Source organism: Cyprinus carpio, chromosome A20, assembly GCF_018340385.1.
Source record: "Cyprinus carpio isolate SPL01 chromosome A20, ASM1834038v1, whole genome shotgun sequence".
NCBI lineage: Eukaryota > Metazoa > Chordata > Actinopteri > Cypriniformes > Cyprinidae > Cyprinus > Cyprinus carpio.
The window spans coordinates 23209036-23224436 of NC_056591.1; the positions used below are offsets into that span (position 1 = coordinate 23209036).

General features: G+C 35.7%; 2 protein-coding genes across 3 annotated transcripts in view; one reads left to right on the top strand and one right to left on the bottom strand.

The window, feature by feature from the left end:
- LOC109113832 (alpha-(1,6)-fucosyltransferase-like) overlaps positions 1-15401 on the bottom strand; it is a 90529-nt gene that overhangs the window by 42984 nt on the left and 32144 nt on the right. The gene's annotated exons all lie outside the window — the stretch shown is intronic.
- Positions 5207-6321, top strand: LOC122149031. The gene has a single exon (XM_042778185.1). It carries the CDS (start codon positions 5208-5210, stop codon positions 6267-6269), a length of 1062 nt encoding a protein of 353 aa, XP_042634119.1. The 5' UTR covers position 5207; the 3' UTR covers positions 6270-6321.

Genomic DNA, 15401 nt, shown 5'->3' on the forward strand with positions numbered 1-15401 from the left:
CCTCATGTAATTTGTGATGGTCTTTAACCTGAATAGACACTAACAAACAGTAAAGTCTAATGCACTCATACTTAAATTAAACATTAAAACCTTCTCAGCCCATGAAGCTTCAGAAACCTGAAGGTTCTGAAATGTTAGAGAAGTTCAGTGGACTCTGTGCGTTCCACCCTCTGTTCCCATCATGCTTTGCTTCCTCAGTAACGCCTCCTCTGACCTTTCAGACTCAAAGCTTCATCATCTTTATGGCACTGCGCAACTGTCATTTACCTGTCAATCACTCATAGGAAAGGTCAACCCAAATGACCTGCTCGAACCGCAGCAACGTATGGCTCACGCTACTGCGGCCCAGAAACCCGACAGAGGGTTGTACATCACACAGCGGTACCTGTCCCTCAATAAACTTCCCCATGAGAGCTGAATGATGCCTGCGTGACCTCACCATGAATTATACTTAAGGTCAAAGGTTTGACGGATTACAACAGGAGCCTTGCTGAGCACATCTTTTGTATAGTGTAACTATGTGTGTGTGTGTGTGTGGTGTAGGTGGGTGGGGAGGTTGCTACAACAGTCCAGCAAAGGGGAATTACAATCTAGGACAGCATTCATCTGGGAAATGCTGGACGCTGTTAATCAAACCAGGACATAGGCACAAGGATCTACCAGAGCCACATCAAAACAAGAACACAAACTTTGCAATCATCCATTTATAAATCTGTGCGCTTCCTCAAAAACTGGGATAGACTGTAACACATAAGTCTGGTGTGTTTTCTCTGAGAGACTAGGACAGGATATTAACCTGTTCTGATAAACTAGAGAACGCAACCAAACTCTACTCTTGTCTCATTCTTTCCAATTAAAATGATTTGTAATAAATATATCTATAATGTAAAAATATTAAATTATTATGTAATTTGAAAAGTGTGAATTATCAACTATGATAATAATACTTGACTTATATTAATATTAATTTACTACTCTTAATACTACTAATAATTAAAGTAGAATGAATATTCACACATTTGAACTTACATAAATATGTATTTATTTAATAATAATAATAATAATAATAATACACAATTTTTTGTATAAATACTAGCACTACAGATAATTACAATAATGAAGTATAACAAGCAGTTTTGAACTTACAATCACATACACACATAGACTAATAATAATATTGATAATTCACACTTTTGAAGTGTATTAATAATAATAATAATAATTCAACCTTTGGAAAATTAATAATAATACACTGACTTACATATATTTTATTTTATTTTATTTACTACTACTACTAATAACAAAAATTAAGTTTAACACATTACATTTTTTAACTTAACTAATATGTATTTATTACCATAAAAACAGTAGTAATATTAATCATTATTATTATTACATACATTGAAAAGCATGAATATCAGTTAAAACAGTTATCAAAATCTAAGAACTTGATGAAACAGAAGAAGTGAAATAGAGATTTGAAAGCTACACTGTAAAAAAAGTAATAATAATCTGTGAAATTTACAGTAAAATTGCAACATTTTAGGTTTTACAGACTTAACTTAAAATTTAAAATAAAATAACGTATTTCATTAACTGATGTAATGTTAATATACCAGCCTATTGAAGTATTAATATCTGATAAGAATAACCACCAAAAACTGGTGGTGATGAGAAAGTCAGATGATGAATCAAAGCTCATCACAAACAGCTTTTCTACAAGCTGAGGAGGGAAATACTAGATAGATAGATAGATAGATAGATAGATAGATAGATAGATAGATAGATAGATAGATAGATAGATAGATAGATAGACGGACTGATAGACGGACTGATAGACGGATGGACAGGTAGATAGATAGATAGATAGATAGATAGGTAGACAGATAGATAGACGGATAGATAGATAGACGGATAGACAGATAGATAGATAGACGGATAGATAGATAGATAGATAGATAGATAGATAGATAGAGATAGATAGACGGATAGACAGACAGACAGATAGATAGATAGAAGGTGCACACATTGTCATTCACACAAATACTAAACAGCATCATGGTAATGCAATAAACAATAATTTATCAACATTAGATGTAAGATAAAACCCTAATGCACGCAACTGATAAGAAAAAACTAGGAAGATACAGTTATTTCAACAAAAAACATCAAATGTGAAATGTCATGCAAGGAATTCTGGGAGTGTCAATTTACAGTTTTTCACTGTAAATTATATAATGACTTTCTTTTTCACCTCCAAGAACTATAATTTTAACAGTATTTTACTGCAAAATTACATAAAATGTAATTACATTTATTCACCGTATACAGTATGGAAACTTACTGTTAACCAATTAACAGGTTTTTACTGTAAATTATACAATGAATTTTTCTTTTTCACTTCCAAATACTGTAATTTTAACAGTATTTTAATGCAAAATTACATAAAATGTAATTACAGTTATTCACTGTATATAGTATGGAAACTTACTGTTAACCAATTAATAGGTTTTTACTGTAGCATTTTTACAGTCTTTTACTGTTAAAATCACAACCATTTTGTTTTTGAAGATTTTCAGTGAATTCATAGCAAAAGATCAATGAATAGTTTGGCTTTAAAAACATGATGCCTTTAAGACAAAAACATTTCATACAGCAGTTCTGACACAGCGAAGCTAAGATGAAAAGAGAAATATAGAAATCTTCACATATTCACCTGTTTTGCATTTACTATTATAATGTATATAAAGGCTGAAAACTACTCTGGGAGTAAAATCTTTACAGTTATTTTATTTATGATCATGCTCACACTGATAGTTTTTCCATTTCTTGGGAAACTGCTGCTGACATGCACAAGGTCTTCTTCTGAAATCATCGATAAGAGAAGAACACACATCAGACGAGATCTCCAGATGATGCTGATGTACTGATCACACAATCTTCAGAAGATTACAGGATTGAACTTCAGCCTCGTAATCTTAAAGTGGAGGAAGTGCTGATTCTTCTGGCAAATAATAACTTGAGCCCTGAATCTCCATCATGTCCTTAAGGGAAACATTTAACATTTGCTCCAGGGGAAACCTGTCTCTGCAGTAAGAGACTGTCAGTCATGTTAGAAAAGACACCATCAGCTAAACGTCAGATTAACTCGTGTAGCATGACACATAAATCTAGAAATTTACTGCCCAGGACAGTTTGCTGACTCTCAATATCGTGGCAATGTGACATGGACACAAAGCACCATCATTTAGAACTGAACAGAGAAAGACCTTCAAATTCCAGTTCAAATTTAAACTTTAAAACTGCAATTCGAATTGGAATGTAAAGAAGTAGAATTAAAATGAACTGAAATTTAAAAAGTAAAACGAAACTCTGAATAGTGGTTTCACAAATGTTTTGAAAAAAGTATAAAACGCTTGAAGGTTTATAGACCTTATGGACAGAATGAATGATAGATAAAATGATAGAATGACAGAACAATAGAATGATAGAATGATAGATTGATAGATAGATAGATAGATAGATAGATAGATAGATAGATAGATAGATAGATAGAATGATTGAACAACAGACTGAATGATAAAATGATAGACAGAACAATAGAACGATAGATTGAACAATAAAATGATGGATGGATGGATTATAGATAGATAGATAGATAGATAGATAGATAGATAGATAGATAGATAGATAGATAGATAGATAGACAAATGACAGATGAATGATAAAACAATACAATAAAATGATAGACAGAATGATAGAGTGAATGACAGACTGGAATGATAAAATGATTAACAGAACAATGGATCGAACAATAAAATGACAAATAGAATGACAGACTGAATGACAGAACGATAGATTGAACGATAGAATGACTCAATGATAAAAATGACAGAATGACAGATTGAACAATAAAACAGTGGAACAATAGACTGACCAATAAAACGATAGACAGAACAACTGAAAGATAAAATGATACAACGATAGAATGTACAATCGAACGATAGATTGAATGATAGACTGAACGATTGTATTTTTTGTGATGACAAATTGAATGATAAAACGAGAGAATGACAGAACAACAGACAGACACACTCTCTCTCTGTTTTTCTGTTTTTTTCTATTGTTTTGGGTATGTTTTTTTTGTGTGTGTTTTTTGAAAAAGGGTTTTTTTTTGGGACACCAGAGCAAATAAAGAGCAGTCAGACGTCTCGTCTTTCATGTCTCACTGTCTCTCGTTCATTACTGACCTCCAAACATGAGGAACTGGAGGTGCAGCTCCACCTGCTGAGGTCAGATGGGCACCGCAGAACAATGCAGTCAAGGTCAGAAAGCCCAGGATGTATCAATCCCACTCTCAGAGCGCTCAAGCAAGGATTCAGAAGGGTCACAGTGCAGAAACTGAGACGCCAGACCATGTGCTTTCTTCAGCAATTACAGGGGCTGGATTTACAAAATCGTTAAATAGGAAAGACAAGTCACAAAACTAATCACTTTACTATCTGTGTTATTTCTCCAACACAGAAATGAGATGAATGATCCAAAGTAGACTCTCAAAAGAGATCTCAACAATGACTCAAACTTACTCCGATTTGCCAAGACAAGTCTGCAATCAAAAGTGTGCGATCAAAATATGAACTCATCAAATGTATTAAAAGGAAAAAAAATCGGAACTATGCAGATTTGCCAAGACAAGTCTGCAATCAAAAGTGTGCGATCAAAATATGAACTCATCAATATCAAGCCGGTCAATTAAGATGCTGTGTCTCTGCTGTATCAATAGATCGGCACCGCTATTATGTATTCCAAGGACAAAATGAAAAAAGTGTGTGTTACCTGGGACAGGTATAAGGATTATTTCCCTCCACTTTTTGAATGCGCCACGTCATCACCGGAGTACCTGCTGCTAGTGAAACGCCACGGCAGGAGAAGGAAGAGGGGATCGCGGTCTGGTGTACAGTCCAGGCAGAGAAAACAAGGAGGTCAAACATCATGGTTCGACGGGTCCAGATCTGTCGGAGCCGAGCGGTGCCTTCGTCTGGTTCCAGTCAGTGAGCCGGACATGGGGGAGTTCGAACCGTGCACCTCCCGGCCTCTCTCCACGTCTCTCTGATCGGATCTTTCCAAACCGGCTGGCCCGGATCCATCGCTCCGCTGTTTTGAGCCATGTCTACGAGCCACTCACGATTATTGATAATGCTCTGGCTATGCCGAGGTGTCCCACTGGTCAGCGCGCACTTCCTGTCCATTGCGCGCGGCAAACACGGTTTGCTTTACTGAATGCCCGCTCTATATCAAACAAGGGACTTTATCTGGGAGACTTGTTCACAAACGGAAGTCTTGATTTCATGGCCCTCACTGAGACGTGGCAGCGGGAACAGGAATACTATCATTTAAATGAACTGTGTCCTCCGGACTGCTCCGTACTTGGAACTCCACGGGTTGCGCGGCGAGGAGGCGGCCTCGCACTCATCCACAGAAACTGCTTTCGCTGTAGGCTTACGAAGTCGGAGCCTTTCAACTCATTTGAGCTTCAAATGACAAAGGTTGGAAATACTGACTTCTTTTATTGTATTTTAATTTACCGACCTCCCGGTCCTGCACAAAAGTTCTTAGACGAGTTTTCAGATTTTTTATCTACGATTATTAAATTAGATAAAGTTTTAATTCTTGGTGATTTTAATTTCCACATTGACGATCCCTTTTGTAATGCAGCGTCTGAGTTTTTAACACTTACAGACTCTTTTAATTTAAAGCAACATGTTTCTGGTCCTACACACAAAAAAGGCCACACCTTAGATCTTGTTTTCTCCTTTGGCCTAGACATAAACTGCCTGAATGTTGTGGATATTCATGTGACTGACCATTGCTGTATATACTTTAATGTGTCTTGTAATGTGGTCAGTGATGCTCATACAGTGGTGTCCAAAAGGCGTATTATAAATCAAAAAGTTATTGAAAATTTTTCAGATTTCTTTCAGCCCAAATTCTTTGAGGATTATACTGATGCAGAACCCCTTGTTAATCACTTCAATGACCATTGCCTTTCTGCTCTGGACATAGTGGCCCCTGTAAAGCACAAAACAACTTCTCCTAAAAATCCTTGTCCCTGGTTAAATGAGGAAATTGCTTCCTCTAGGAGAATATGTCGTAAGGTAGAGCGTTTGTGGAAATCCACTAACTTGGAAGTGCACAGACTACATTTAAAGGAGCTTATTGTTTTTCTAAACGAAATGATGAAGCAGGCCAGATCTAAGTATTTTTTTTAATCTTGTAAACCAGAATAAGAGAAACCCTAAAGTTGTCTCTGATACTATTCAGAATATTGTTTGAAATTTTGTTAAATTGGTGAATGAGTTTCTGCTATGATTTATAATTCACAATGTATTCTACTTACCTTATGAAAGTGTATTGTATTTAAAATCTAGTGTAAAAGCATCTGATGAGAGCCCAATTGTGGTAGCTACCCCAAATTGCTCCTGGGCTAACTTTTCTGTCGTCTCATTAGATGATGTCATGATCTTACTTAAAAAGATGAAGCCATCCTCTTGCCCATTGGATATATTACCAACATCCATGTTTGTTAAAGTAATAGATCTTGTTGGTCCCATTGTTGTCAAAATTATTAACATTTCACTTTCCACTGGGATCGTCCCAAATTTTTATAAACAGGTAGTGATAAGCCCCATTTTAAAAAAGCCCAATTTGGATCCAGCGAAACATTGCAATTATAGGCCAATATCTAAACTGCCTTTTCTTTCAAAAGTCTTGGAGAAAGTAGTAGCTGAGCAACTGACAGCTTTTCTAAGTAACAATGGCCTCCTGGATAAGTATCAGTCTGGCTTTAGAAAGATGCACTCTACCGAGACTGCTCTCCTCAAAGTATCTAACGAAGTCCAAATGGCGGCCGACTCAGGAAGATACTCAGTATTGGTTTTATTGGATTTATCATCAGCCTTCGATACAGTGGACCACAAAATACTGTTACATAGATTGGAAAATGAGTTTGGTGTGGCTGGGCCCGTTTTAAAATGGTTTTCCTCTTACCTGAGCGATATAACTTTTTTTGTATATGTAAATGATATATTGTCTGAATCCACTCCATTCTTGAATGGTGTCCCCCAGGGATCTGTCCTGGGTCCACTTCTGTTTTTACTGTACATTACCCCTCTTGGAAATATTTTGAAACATTTTAACAATGTGTCATACCATTTTTATGCTGATGACATACAATTGTATTGCTCGTTTAATGATTCTGAGTTCCACAAACTAACAGATTTATTGAATTGTATATCTTGTGTTAAATCGTGGCTTGCTAGTAACTGTCTCCAATTAAACTCAAAAAAGACTGAAACCCTGATTATATAGCCCCAGACAACAAAATTCCATCAATTGTCCAACACCTTGGTTCTCTGAGCTCCACTGTCCAGTCGAGCATCAGAAATCTAGGTGTCTGGTTTGACCAATCGTTGTCTTTGGACTGCCATTCGAGACTTCTGGTCAGAAATTGTTTTTATCACCTAAGAAATATTGCTAAATTGAGGATGATTTTAACGGACTCTGATCTTGAGATGGTTATTCATGCTTTTATTTCTTCATGTTTAGATTATTGTAACTCTCTTTTTACTTTTCTTAACAAATCTGCTCTAAATCGTCTCCAAATGGTACAAAATGCTGCTGCAAGGCTTTTAACAGGATCTGGCAGACGGGCTCACATCAACCCTATTTTGTCCTCCCTACACTGGCTACCTATCAAATTTCGCATTGATTTTAAAATATTAGTTTTAACTTTTAGAGCTTTAAATGGTCAGGCCCCACAATACATCACTGACTTGCTATGCACATACTCCCCAGGTCGTTCCCTTCGATCAGCAGGCCAAAGTCTTTTAATTGTCCCAAAGACTTGTTATAAAACCCGGGGAGATCTGTCCTTTGAGGCTGTAGCCCCCAGACTGTGGAACGCCCTGCCTTTGTTCCTCCGTGTGGCTGATTCTGTTGAGTCCTTTAAAAGGCAACTCAAGACACTGTTATTTAAACAAGCTTTTAGCTGATTGGGCTTAAGTTTACTTTGTGACTTTTTATTTGTTTTAATTTTATTTGTATATTAATGTGTATTACGCCCCGCGTCTAGGGGTAGTAGGAAAAGACTCAGGTTTATTTTTTGACTTTTTTTTTTTTTTAACTTTGTGTCAGAAATGAGATGAATGATCCAAAGTAGACTCTCAAAAGAGATCTCAACAATGACTCCAAACTTACTTCACGTTTGCCAAGACAAGTCTGCAATCAAAAGTGTGCGATCAAAATATGAACTCATCAAATGTATTAAAAGGAAAAAAAATCGGAACTATGCATGCATTTTATTTAAATACAAATATTTCTATGCATTATATATATAAATTATACTCTTTCCTTAAAAGAGTGTCATTGAAAAATAAATAAAAATTAAGTCTCATACAGTATCATTTAAATATTATAATGTATACATGTATTGTTGTCATTTAAATACTATAGGATTTATTAATATATACACTGTAAAAAAGGGCACAGTGTACTGTATTGATATAAAGAAATTTTCCTTTTTTTACACTGGTGTTTTACCTGCATTTAAATTTTGCACTAGTATTTTGAACATTTGTTCAGAGATTTTTTATTTCTTTGATGTGCATAAATGTATCTATTTCATGGACTACTTATATATTTTTATTTTTTTTGTGTGTGTGTGTGTCCTTTTGGAGTCTCCAAGTGTCCTTTTTTGGAAAGACATCTAAATTTATCTTGAAAAAACTTTTGAGAAAATCACCCTTCAATGTTTTGGTTTACTTTGTTGAATATAGCAACTAATGACAAAGTGAACTTGTTAAAAGATAAATGGTTTATTGCTTAATTTCATGATACGTGTGTGATTAATCTGAATAAAAATGTTAATCTACTGACAGCCCATCCATATATATATATAATATATATATAATATACTATATATATATATATATACACACTCACACACAACAATGTATCTTTTACTCATATCTTAATGAAATATTTTAATATTTTTTATAAAGGTATTTATGATTTATAAGCATTTCAATACTTTCAATATTTGCCATAACTGAGAACTCCATCACATCTCATGAGCAGATGTCATGTTTTACTCAGGTTTGGGTTTTATTATGAGTTTGTTATTTGACCAGTCATGGACAATATAAGAACAAAAAAATTTGAGTAATTCATCACGTCCTTGTTGAAAAGTTGAGCTCATCTGGTTGATTGATGTGAGAGTGACTGTTTAAGGATCAAATCGCTTGATCTGCACTGAATTCAAGAGTCTGCTATCAAAAGCACACAGATCTGCAGTGAAAGGTCACCCGTGGAGAGCAGTTATATGACATGCTGTCTTTTTTTAATTATCAGAAATGGACTACAGGGGACAAACTTGACCTTTACTACCTGTGGTACATTAAAGCACAGCTGCGCTGCTGTGGTGCGTCGTTCTGCGTCATTCTGCTGTAATGAGCCACGGCGACAGCTGACCTTTAGTGCTCCACAGGCTGCTGTCACAGAACTCTCAGCAGTCATTTAGTTAAAACAACACAGAGGAGTTACACACTGGAGTATATTTATGCAGCTGGAGAAATACATGACAAAACCGCAAAGTCTGATACAGAATTTGTTCAATACTTCACATCTCTTTCTTCAGACCATTACAGCATCACGGTCAACCATTAGATGCTGGTTAATAAACTGCCTGACAACATAACTTTATCACAGAACGCAGTGACTTTATCAATCCCAAAGTGCATGATTTCAGAGAGAAAATTCCTCCCAAACGGTGGATAAATTGAGAGAAATGGTGACTACAAAATTATTAATAAAAAATACTTAATTTGTAATAAATAAATAAGTTAATTAATTAAAATAATATAAATGTATATTATACATTTTATTTAAATACATTAAATGATTTAAAAATCATCACTATCTTTCAAAAGTTTAGGGTCCGTAAGATGTTTTTGAAAGAAGCTGTGAAATATTACAATTTAAAATAACTGTTTTCTATTAGAATTTATTTAAATGTAATTTATTTTTGTGATGGCAAAGCTGAATTTTCAGCAGCCATTGCTTAATATTTTTGGGGAAACCACAATACATTTTTTCCAGGATTCTTGGATGAATAGAAAGTTTAAAATAACAGCATTTATTTAAAACATTATAAATGTCTTTACTGTCCATTTTGATTAATTTAATACATCCTTGCTTATTCTAAAAAAACAAATTAAATAAATAAAAACTCTTTCCGACCCCAAACTTTTAAACAATATTTTTGTTGATCATGTCAGCAGCTATTTTCAGTCATGCAAACTCATATTTCAACTATATTTAAAATCATAAATAATATCTGACATGAATGCCAGTCAGGGTCATTTTAGTACCACTGACATACTACTATAGTTTTATTTATATTTTGAATCAGTTTTGTTTCCCATTTTCGTTTCAATTTTAGTTAAAGTTTTAGTATTTCTGTTGTCATTTATATATAATGACCGGGCAGGGACACCGGCAAGGGACATAAGTATCGCTTTTGATTCATCCTCTTTTCTACACCTTGCTTCACTTCTGTTTCATGACCAACTCTTACTATGTGTTTCCATATCCCTACTATAACTACCACTCGCAAACCACACATCACAGGCAGTGTAATCCTAACAACCTGCACACTTTGCCTATGTCTGCTAATACACTACTTTCTTTTTCTGTTGGTCTCTGGAATTGTAAGTCTACAGTAGAGTAGAGTAGTAGGGTACAGTAGAGTTTCTAGTCATTCAATACTAAACCTCATGGCCCTGACATAGGGCTGTCCACGATTAAGGATTTTTCTCGTCGACTAGCAGAAGTAATGATTATGAATGTGTCAGTGAAAAACAGTAAGAAAACTGCATTAACATTTTAATAATTTTATAAACTAGTGCTTTCTTTGTTTTCAATTAAAGAGATGAAGTCGGTGACATCGACTCGTCATCTCCGCAGTAGTGATGCACCTGTATGCATGTTTCATATGGATTACATAATCTGAGAATATTTGTTTTTCATTTGAACTGGTTCATTTGAAAGTAAAGATTTCACTCTCTATAGATATATTTTCATGTCTGTAAGGTAAAGATTAGGGCTGGTCCGAATACCATTATTTTAGCTTCGGCGCTTCGGTAGTAATTAACAACGAATATTCGAAGCTTCGGAGGGAGGGGACTATACATATTCTTCTCTCTAACACCATGTCTACACCGGACGCAAGCGGCACGGCAAAAAACAACAGAACCTATTATGCTGTCTACAGTGGATGAGGCACGCGCAGACTGCTGCTGCGTTCTATTTATAGTACTGACACAAATTTCAAATGATTTTCAGCATTCGGTGTAGATACGGTGTAATAAAGGCAGCAATCTCTGTGTGTTTGTCTGTTTGCTTTTTTATCATGTCGAGAACCGTTCATCCAATCGGCTTCACGCATGGCGGGTGTGTTGCTGTGGACCCAGGGGAGTGCAGTGTTGTATTTTGGTGCAATATGGACACGCGACACGTTCAGAATGAACAAACTTTTAATAAACTACAGAACAGTGCGAGCAAGAAGCGGCGCACCTCACGCGGGCAGGGCAGTATATGCTCCGAGACCGAACACTGCACTAGTGACACAAAACACAAAAGTCTGTTAAGGGCAATACTTTTATTATAGACAAATTATTATTAGGCTGGGCTACTGTACGTTTTTTATGACTGCTGTATACGTGGCAAATTAAGTGCAATTTTTATCCTGTAAAATTACTGATTAACATGGCGGATATGGCGGGTTAATGCTTTTTTTTTTTTTTTTACACCAACAATATACTATAGGCGAACTACTTACTTGTCTACTTGATCCTATTCCATCTCATATCCTTCAAGCCATTTCTCCTGGAGTTGTACCTGCACTCACTCACATCATTAACACATCTGTTCACACTGGTGTCTTTCCCTCAGCATTTAGACAGGCTCATATAACCTCACTAATTAAGAAACCCACCCTTAACCGGTTTCCCTTCTTTTCATTGCAAAAACACCTGAACAAGCTGTGTTCAACCAAGTCTCTGCCTTTCTTAGACAGAACAACCTCTTTGACAGCAACCAATCTGGTTTCAAAAGTGGACATTCAACCGAGACTGTCTTGCTCTCAGTTGTTGAAGTCCTAAGACTGGCAAAAGCTGATTCCAAATCTTCAATACTTATCTTGCTGGAACTATCCGCTGCTTTTGACACGGCTAACCACCAGATCCTCCTGTCAACCCTACTGACAAAGGGCATCTCAGGAACCGCACTCCAGTGATTTGAGTCTTACCTCTCAGATAGGTCCTTCAAGGTATCTTGGAAAGGTGAGGTGTGCAAGTGACAACATCTAACTACTGGGGTGCCTCAGGGCTCAGTTCTTGGACCACTTCTCTTCTCGGTCTACATGGCATCATTAGGTTCTGTCATTCAGAAACATGGCTTTTCATATCACTGCTATGCTGATGAACCTCAACTCTACCTCTCATTCCATCCTGATGATCCGATGATAGCTGCTCGGATCTCAGCTTGTCTAACAAACATTTTTTGCTGGATGAAAGACCATCATCTTCAACTCAACCTTGCCAAGACAGAACTGCTTGTGATTCCATCAAACCCATTGTTTCATCACAATTTCCACATTGCTAAAACTGCCTGGTCCTGTAGATTTGCTTTATTCAACATTAAGAAGATCAGGCCCTTTCTTTCAGGACATTCTGCACAGCTCCTTGTTCAAGCTCTTGTTCTGTCCAGGCTGGACTATGGCAATGCTCTCTTGGCAGGTCTTCCAAACCAGTTCTATCGAACCTTTACAATTAATCCAGAACACAGCAACAAGATATATTTTTAATAAGCCAAAAACTATACACGTCACACCTCTGTTTATCAATTTGCACTGGCTATCAATAGCTGCTCGCATAAAATTCAAGGCATTAATGGTTGCCTACAAACCACCACTGGCTCTGCACCCCTTAACCTAAATTCATTACAGACATATGTGCCCCCTAGAACCTTGCATTCTGCAAGTGAATGTCGCTTTATTGTGCATCCCAAAAGCCCTATTAGGACGGGATTAGTTTTCTAAACTATGTTTGAGTTTCGATTCTTACCACATGACGTCTGCGATTTTCATGTACCAATTCAGACAGGACTAACATCTCCGTGTTTATTACAAAGGTGGGAGGGTCTGTTTTGTGCATCTGGGCATCACAGCTCACAGATCACATGCTCTGTATGCGTGCATTGCATATAACGTTAGTCATTTGGATTGATTACCATTAGTATTATTACACAAATACTAAATGGCTAGTATAGCAAAACCATGTTAATGTGTGGTTTCTTTAGTTTAACTTGTTTTTTATTTTATTTTATTTTATTTATTTATTTATTTTTTGTAGTAGGGTAAACCCATGTTTAATTTTCATAAAGGTACATCTGTAATTAAAACATTATGTAACTGAGTGCATAAATGAACGTGAGTAATCTTACCTGATGCTGATATTACAATAGCCAGTCTTATTAGTTTACACGTTTTATGTCTTGATTATCTGGCTCTTGATTTTATTATTGTAATTTTTTTATTATTTCTTTGTCGGGAAGCATATATATTAAACATGCACGCGGTAAGAGCATCTATGGAGTTTATGTGCACATAAAGAAATGCGTTAAAGAGGCACAAAATCACTTTCACAGACTTTTAAATTAAATGTTCCCTCCTGGTGGAATGACCTGCCCAACTCAATCCGAGCAGCTGAGTCCTTAGCCATCTTCAAGAATCGGCTTAAAACACATCTCTTCCATCTTTATTTGACCCTCTAACTCACGCACATTCTATTCTAATTCTATTCTTTAAAAAAAATCCCTTTTAGACTTGCACTCTATTCATTTACTGCTGTTTTCTTTTTAAAAATAAACTAAGACTAGCTTTTCTAATCTTTTTTGTATACTATCTATTTGTTTTCTTTTTATATATTATACAATTAACACAAGCAAAAAAGGCTTCTAACATTAGCTTGCTCTATTCTTTTTCTATTCTATCTGATTTCTTTTTATTTATTATGTAATTTACTAAAAACCTTGGTACGTGTACTTGTTATAGCACTTCCATATTATTGCTCTTTTGTTGATATTGATTGCTTCCATTGTCCTCATTTGTAAGTCGCTTTGGATAAATTAAATTAAATTAAATTTATGCATTTAGCAGACACTTTTATCCAAAGCGACTTACAGTGCATTCAGGCTATCAATTTTTTTTATATATACCATAATAAATAACATACATATGTGTTATTTTGGTACATCAACAATGCAAAATGTTGCCTTGGCTGAAATTGATATTTTTTTTTTTTTATATATATATTTTATTTTATTTATTACTTTTTTTTTTTAATTTTATTTCAAGAAAGCATTTTTCTTTAATGGTTTTCATTTAAGGTTCAGTTTTAGTTAACTATTATAACCATGATGTCAGTATCATTTGTTTCTTGACCTCAAGTAACACAAAAAACTGTACATTTCAGGCACCAGAGCAAAATTTAGAGTAAAATTTAACCACTTCATGCCTGTTTCTTACAAACATGAAGACCAAACATTGACCTTTCTGAATGGCTCTTTTATTTGAGAGGCATTTGAGGAGAATTTCTCCCGTTCATGTTAATATGGCCTGATGTACAGTACTGTCTCTGCTGTGACTCAATCTCTTATGAATCACTCAAATCAGAGACTTTACAATGAAATGAGACAACCCTCTTATATAAACAAGAACAGGAGAAATCATAACACACAGTTTCATACTGTAAAATTACAGCTGAAGGAGCCAGTTGCCTGTTTGTTTACTTTCGAACAGCTGAAACACACTCAAAAATAATGTGCCATTGATAAATGGCTTCAGACATGTCAGTCTTTCCACATTCAAGTCGATATGAGCTGTATTTGTTAACATGCTGCCTGAATACTTTCCCCACATATAAGCAGTAATAGAAACGATAGTCTACGATGTAGACAGCAAAGAAATAGAATTCAGCACATGAAAACGCATCTACTAAAAGTCCACTCTAGAGGATCTGCAATGACGGGATGAATGTATTGCAGATTTGTGTCTCAAAGCAATCGCAAAAACCTTCAGCACTTTCACACGGCAACTTCTTTGTATTGTTTCGAGCAGGGAGTGTGTCAGAGTAACAGACTGTAAGTATGAAGACAATCTTATTCTCTAACGTGTTATTAAGACAGAGACCTTTATTTCCCCTCATAATCCTCTTAAACAGTCTTCTGACTGTAGCTGTAATATCCCCAGCAGACTGACCTCTGGGAATACAGCCATTCAGTCC

What these genes read in the sequence shown, in the direction of transcription:
- LOC122149031 (XM_042778185.1), top strand. Translation starts at nt 5,208, where the DNA reads ATGCCGAGGTGTCCCACTGGTCAGCGCGCACTTCCTGTCCATTGCGCG.